The 7,500-nt window shown below is 42.4% G+C and overlaps 1 protein-coding gene across 1 annotated transcript in view; it reads left to right on the forward strand.

Annotated features, from left to right (window-relative positions):
* Positions 1-7,500, forward strand: part of ush2a (Usher syndrome 2A (autosomal recessive, mild)) — a 192,936-nt gene that overhangs the window by 39,924 nt on the left and 145,512 nt on the right. The window contains exons 12-16 of the mRNA XM_070986267.1: positions 2,152-2,347; positions 2,557-2,687; positions 2,833-3,040; positions 6,445-6,728; positions 7,331-7,500. The exon at positions 7,331-7,500 is cut by the window's right edge and continues 56 nt beyond it. Coding sequence (XP_070842368.1) covers positions 2,152-2,347; positions 2,557-2,687; positions 2,833-3,040; positions 6,445-6,728; positions 7,331-7,500 — 989 coding nt within the window. The remainder of the gene's footprint in view (positions 1-2,151; positions 2,348-2,556; positions 2,688-2,832; positions 3,041-6,444; positions 6,729-7,330) is intronic.

A 7,500-nucleotide genomic window follows, 5' to 3' on the forward strand; every position in this document is an offset into this window, starting at 1 on the left:
TGGAGAGGTAGTGTATTTGTCCTCTTAAATCTTCTTTGTAAACGAGCAGACAGTCCATATTTCCCTACTGTTTTCAAAATTTTCTTTGTTAATTACATGTTTGGCCACTGCAGCAACACAATTCAGTGATACTGTAGTGTTAAATTAGAAGACTCTGACTCTGTTACTTATAATGAGAAAAAATAGGAATAAAGCACATGGCAGATACCTAAAATATAGTAATTCCAATATGCTGCGCGTGAATGATGTTGGATTTTCAATGGCGTGCTAAAATCCAAGAGCAGTAGAAGACCCTAAAGATACCCTGAGGAGGATTTGACCACAAACACTGTGGAACAATGTCTTGATGAGTGAGTGCAAGCAAAAGTCCAAAAATGCCACTGATTGAGATTTTTGGGGATTTGTGTGGATAACATGCAGAGAAACGTAGACATGCCCCAGCAGAGGTAGTGAAAAGATGTTTTATGATGAAGGAAATACATTCAAACATTTGTTAAAACGCAAGGATACATCGAATGCATTTTGTTGAGAAACACTAAATATAAATATGAGAAATTCCACAGGGCAAAGCAAATACTTTGTAACCGCATGTGATTGTGTGTGTGTGTGTGTGTGTGTGTGTGTCCTGGGCCTTGTGTTGTGTTGTAGCTGCACATGGGGCTTCTTCACATACTACCATTAATGTTATTTCTGATCTTATTGTCGTCTCTCTCTTTGTCTTCCTCTGTTTCTACCCCATACGTCTCACTCACACACTTGTGGATTGTTTTCTGTTTCTCGTCTTTCTGTCCCCCCAGTCCTAATCGTTAAAACACAAAGGGAATCTTTTTCTCATTTCCCTTCACATCAGTTTCCTGCATTTTTCCTCTCCTCCACTGCCTTTTTGTCTCATATACAAAATAGAAGCCTTTTAGCCCCTATCTCCCCCTCCCCCCTCTCCTCCCCCTGCCTTCCCCCCTCCTCTGTGTGTCATACATAATGGGCCCAGTGCAGGTCTGCATGTGTCACACATGGGAGGAACTCCTGTGTTTTTTAATACATTTTTAATCCCGCCATTTGATGCCCCCCTTGTCCACCATAATTTGTACTGACTGCTGAACAAAATCAAAGGGCTTGTACTTGCTGCTTCTTGCCTCTGCTGCTCTCTGCTACAGAAAAATGCATTTTTTATAGGACTTTTTTCCCTTCCTCCTCCCATACACACACCTTGGTATGTTTATTTTGACATGAAAGTGGGCCTTTGTGAAAGCCCTGGCTGTTGCAAGTCACTCCTCATTAGTGGTCTGATTTCCCTATGCTGTGTGTGTGTGTGTGTGTGTGTGTGTGTGTGTGTGTGTGTGTGTGTGTGTGTGTGTGTGTGTGTGTGTGTGTGTGTGTGTGTGTGTGTGTGTGTGTGTGTGTGTGTGTGTGTGTGTGTGTGTGTGTGTGTGTGTGTGTAAATGTACCAGGTTCTTATTATATAGTAGGGAATACCTCTGTGTTTTCTATTCAGTTATGTGTATTATTCCTCTCTCTCTTTAGATTTAGATTTACACGGCTCGCTGATTTTTCTCTCTTTATATTTCCCCCTCTCTCTAATTCTGTCTCTCTTTCTCACTGTTGTCTGTCTCATTCTGTCTTTGTTCCATAAAACTAAGCATTTCACTTATCATGGGACCATGTTTCTGTGTAAATACTACATGCACACAGAGTTACTCTCAGTCAATGCACATTTTCAGACATTTTCAGTATGTCATCACTTTTTTATAAATAAACAAATGACACATTCCTCATCTGGTTTTTGTTTTTTACCACCAAGACTGTAATTCATTTAAATATACAGTATATGGTGTATGCTCACGATGATAAAGTGCTACTGATTGTTGTCTCAAACTTGCTTTCTGTCTCACTGTTTGGGTACTTGAGTACTCTGTATCTTTGCGATCTCACCTCTTTAATTGCCTTCATGCAGTTATAAGTCGGTGCGATTCTGCCAGAAACTCTCTGACGTTACAGTAACCGAAATGCTCAGTTATTAAGATTTCTGCAGAGCTGCTCCGTAATTAAATTAATTCCAATAACAATTATGGCAGCATGTCAAAACAGCATTTTAGATTACAGTATAAAGAAATGTATGCTTGTACTTATACACAGTATGTAACTTTTCTACAGTGCCAGCGTTGTGCGCCCCTCTACAATGACAAGCCATTCAGATCAGGTGACCAGCTGCAGCCTATGAATTGCCGGTCTTGCCAGTGCCACGGTCACGCCCTCTCCTGTCATTACGATGTCAGAGCTGATGACCAACCAGATGAGCACTATCGAGGAGGAGGAGGCGTCTGTGACAACTGCATGCACAATACCACGGGTACAGTTAGCTAATTATCTTTTCACATTCAACATTTGATTCAAAATATGATTCTGGGGCGAGTGTTTGATTAATGTAGAAACAGATATAGATGAATACACTTGTACACAAGTCCGGCTTACATTGTTCCAACAAATCATAACAAATCAGCTTATTCCTTTGATTTTCTGCTCTCTGTCTCACCCTGTTTCTTTCTCTCCCACTATCAGGTAGGAACTGTGAGCTGTGTATCAGTGGGTTTTTCAGGCTGGAGGAATCTGATCCCACTTCACTTGATGTGTGTCAGCCTTGCAACTGTCACGCTGATGGAACAGTCAACGGCAGCATGAAGTGTGCGCAGGTACACACCAACACAAACGGCAAACTTCTGATGATCAGTGTAACTTCAATTTGGATGATTTAAAATGTTTTTACATCAGTTGAAAACCTGTTTTTCTGTCTCTTCCTTGCTCATCCCCCTCTTCCTCTGTGTTTCTCACCTTCAGGTCGGAGGTCAGTGTCAATGTAAGGTTGCGGTTACAGGTCGTCGATGTGCAGACTGTTTGCCCGGTTGGCATGGTCTTCAAGCGTCAAATCCGAATGGCTGCGTCCGCTGTGACTGTAGCGACACTGGTACCATCAGCAATGCAACAGGAGGAGATCCCAGTTGCAACCAGGACACGGGACAGTGCCGGTGTAAACCCCATGTCACAGGTAAACAGGCAAACACTGGAGAAAATCTCTGACATTCTTGTTTTCGTGTTGTATTTTGATGACATATTTGATGGAAGTGCTGTCATGTTTTCAGCTGCATTTCTCAAGAGACAATCACGTGTGTCGGGGGAGACCCTTGATTGTCAGAGCTGCTTCTTGCCACCTGCTGGTGAGGACAGTGTAACAGACGTGGAAGTTCATGCCATCCCCCTAGATCCCACCCATACAAGCCAGACAACCTCATTGTGGGCGAGGGTTCAATTAAGATAAGGAAAAGATAAAAGTAATTTCAAGGCAATATCAGCAATCTCCTCAGACCTTGGTATATTACCTCAGCGGCACACCTCTCAACTCCAAAGCGTCAGCTCCTTAAAATAGTTTCTATTAAAAAATGTCCCAAAGTGCTTTGTTGATAACTTGTGCTTTTCATCAGAGCAGTTACACTGTTTAATTGTCTAGCAATGGCATCTTAATTAATACATCGGCACAGCTCATCATTGGGACGCACACAAAAGCAAAAAGGGGATACACTCGGTGCACACACCAAAACAGACATGTATATACACACAGACGTAAAGGCACACATATCCATATCCCAGAGTGTTTTGCCAGCCAAAATAAACAGGCTTTTCTGCTGGCGGTGCTTCTAGCCGTTGTGCTTCTCTTTGTGATAAATGGTTTCACTCTCTCCCCTGTGTGTCTTTGAAGAGCAGGCTCGTATGAAATGCAAAACCGGCCAACGCTCCTCATCTCAACGCATCATGGTTATTGCTAAGCCTCGCTATCAAGGGCCCACGGTTGTGCATGTGAGGGCGGGCACGTGTTTGTGAACTTGTAAATGTGTCTAAGTGTGTCTGTTTATGGTTATGTATATGTAGGAAGGGAGAGAGTCTGGATCTGTGTGTTCATGTACTTTTGTCTTTGACCAACTGTATGTATGCATTGTATGACTTTCTTTGTGTGTGTGTGTGTGTGTGTGTGTGTGTACACCTCTGTGCATTTGTGTGTGCATGTGTGTGCGTGCATGCATGCCATCAAGAACTAAGCTGGTATTTAATTCTCTAATTCAATGCCAAGTTGATTAAAACAAACTGCTGCAGCCCCTTGTATTTTTCACACTGCTTTTCATAAGACCCACTTTCGTTTTTTTCTGTCCGTGTTTGTTTGGTTGCTCCCACAGGTATTTTTCAGAAATGAGATTTGATTATGGCAATTTATTACCGCCAAGCTGATACTTTGAGTAGAGCAATGGCAGGCACGCTTCAGAAGGACGGAATTGAAATGTGTGTGCACAGACACAGATACACACATGCAGACACACGCACACACACACACACACACACACACACACACACACACACACACACACACACACACTCATAACAAGGTGCCAGAGTGCAGTGTGTACATAATAGTGTTTGAAATGGTGATGCATGAGCCTGTTAACCAGCTGGCTACTGATAAAAGGGCTGGGCCATGTCCCGAAAACAGGCTCACACATATGCACGCGTGGACACATACACACCCCAACACAAAATTACCTCTTCTCTATCCTGATGTAATATCTTCCAACACGTTCTATTCACTAATATTCTCACTTTTCTTCCCTTTTTACTGTCTTCTGACTTTTCTTTTTTTTCTTCTGTTTTCTCTTCTCTAGTCTTGTTAGTTGTTTCTGTCATTGTGTTCGTTGGACCTTGTATTTGACTGTTACAAATACAGAATGTTTCAAATAGTGTTGCTTTCGTCAACGATAATTATGACTAAATATCGTGACGAAAATGAGACGAGACGCAACGTAAATGCCAGTCATATGACGCTAACTATAATTAAATATACAGTATAATGCAAATAGCAGACATTTCGTCTCGTTTCTGTCACGTTATAAAGGTTTGTTGACGACGATATTTAGTCATAATTTTCGTTGACAAAAGCAACACTAGTTACAAAACTAGTGACAACAATAAGTGCGGGATTCTTCATTAGTTGTATCGTTTTAATGGGAAAATACAATCAATACATCAACGCATTGTTAGGGCTGTAAGCAACATTCTGTCTGTGTATGTATTTACCGCCAACACACTCAGATGTGCACACATATCTCAACACACACACACACACACACACACACACACACACACACACACACACACACACACACACATATCTTCACTCCACTAGTATGAAATATGATCTATCTATTTATAGATCATATTCAGATCTATAAAATCATTAAAGTGGGCAGACCAGGGGAAATGCCAAGTGTCTGCTGCACACACACACACACACACACACACACACACACACACACACACACACACACACACACACACACACACACACACACACGTGGTCATGTGCACTCACACAGATGTACAGGTTTTCTCTCGTGGCTGTATGTTATGTGCACACACATTCACACCTACCCACATATGAACACACACTCCCCCATAAATGGCTGTGGTGACTGCGTTGCCCCAGGCATCCATTTAGGGACAGATTGCCTGTCATGGAATACGTATGGCATATTCAAATAAGCCCTGCACGCTCACACTACATATCATAGTTTAAGTAGCCTTATAGCTCAACACTGCTGCTGTAGCCATAAAACCTCCTACAGTATGCTCAGTTTTGGTGTTTGTTGTGTTTGTACAATGATTATCAACAGAACTAAAATCATGGAAGAAATAATTTGCCACAATGTCAGAATAATATTGTGAGCTGACAGATGCTAAATAAGTGAAGGTATAACGAGCAATAACTGAACCGAGGCAGGTAATTGGTTGATCTCGCACGCTTTAGTGCATGTTAAATATTTGAAGTAAGTAAATGTTCAAGATGCATTTTGGCATCCTGAAATTTCTTAAATTTCCCAGGTTTTACAAGACAAAATCTTGTGAAACCTGTTAATGATGAATAATTCAAATTTTCTTTAACAAATGGAAAAATAATTGTCTTTCTTTTAGTACTTAAAGGTTTAATCGTGAACACAACTCTCCTTATCTTGTTTTCACACCTGATGGTAACTCACTGTTATTTTTGTATTCCTCCATCCATCTTTCCATCCCTCCATCTCTTCATTTTCTTTCCCTCCATTCTTTTCTTGTAGTTGCTTAATTTATTTATTTTCTCACTCAGTGAAATTAAGTGTTTGGCCTTAGGTGAGTGATCCATCATATGTAGAGGGCCTGGCCCTAATGATGGCAGTTTTATACACTCTCTCTCTCTCTCTCTCTCTCTCTCTCTCTCTCTCTCTCTCTCTCTCTCTCTCTCTCTCTCTCTCTCTCTCTCTCTCTCTCACACACACACACCTGCAAATAGAGAGAGGCTAAACGCTACTTGGTGATCAAGTGAGCAATTCACTTTTTAAAATGCGTTTTCTCTCTCTCACTCTTTCCTTCCAGGTCTTTCTTGTGACCGCTGTGAGTTTGGTTATTGGAACCTGTCCCACCCAGACGGCTGCCTCCCATGTGACTGTGACCCCCTGGGTTCCCTCAGCCCATTTTGTGAGCCTGAGGGGGGACAGTGTGAGTGTAAACCTGGGGTTGGGGGGCAGCGCTGTGACTCCTGTGGCAGAGGTTCATATGGTTTACGACTGGAGGGATCCTGTGCCCCCTGCAACTGCTCACAAGAAGGGACAGTACCCAGGACAGACTGTGATCCTCACACTGGACAGTGTGTGTGTAAGGCAAGTTAACAAGCATACGTTTTCTTTTCTTGCTGTGCCGCTGGTGGTTGCTGGCCAGTTACATCCTGTCAAAACATATGAAGAGAATATGAGTGTGCTGGGTGAACACAGGCACACTAGGAAGATTTTCTTTTTTCTGAATACAGAAAATTATGATTTGTAAACATTTTACAAACAACACAAAACTGGTGTAGCCCCATACACTACAGGTGAAATGGTCAGATGAAGAGGTGTAGTAGCGTTTACCATTCACTTTTAATTTCAGGCTACTGATAAATCCTGAAAAGGGCTCTCCTCTTGTTTGAGCTTTTTTTTTCACCCAGCTCTTTTCAATGAATTCCACGTATGATCCTCACAGCCAGCTTAGTGTGTAATCCATCACTAACTCCAAGGTGGCATCTAATTAGAAAAAACATGATAGGTAGACGTGTCAGTGGCCAAGCCAGCAGCTGGAGATAAACAGGTTTTGTTAAAAACAGACTTGTAGACCTGGTAGTTGATGTTATCATGACATTTTATTAAGACTTCATCCAGCACACTGTTACATCCTCCCATCTCCCCTCTTTCTTTCCTATCTATCCATCCTCCTCGCTTTTTTGAAGGAACATGTGGAAGGCCGTCTCTGCGACTCTTGTCGTCATGGTTACCACACCCTGGAGCAGCGAAACTCCCTGGGCTGTTTGCCGTGTGCGTGTGACATCTACGGCACTGTGCCAGAGGGTGTCTGTGATATGTGGACCGGACAGTGCCCATGCCGAGAGGGGGTGGAGGG

Source organism: Chaetodon trifascialis, chromosome 1, assembly GCF_039877785.1.
Source record: "Chaetodon trifascialis isolate fChaTrf1 chromosome 1, fChaTrf1.hap1, whole genome shotgun sequence".
Classification (NCBI taxonomy): domain Eukaryota; kingdom Metazoa; phylum Chordata; class Actinopteri; order Chaetodontiformes; family Chaetodontidae; genus Chaetodon; species Chaetodon trifascialis.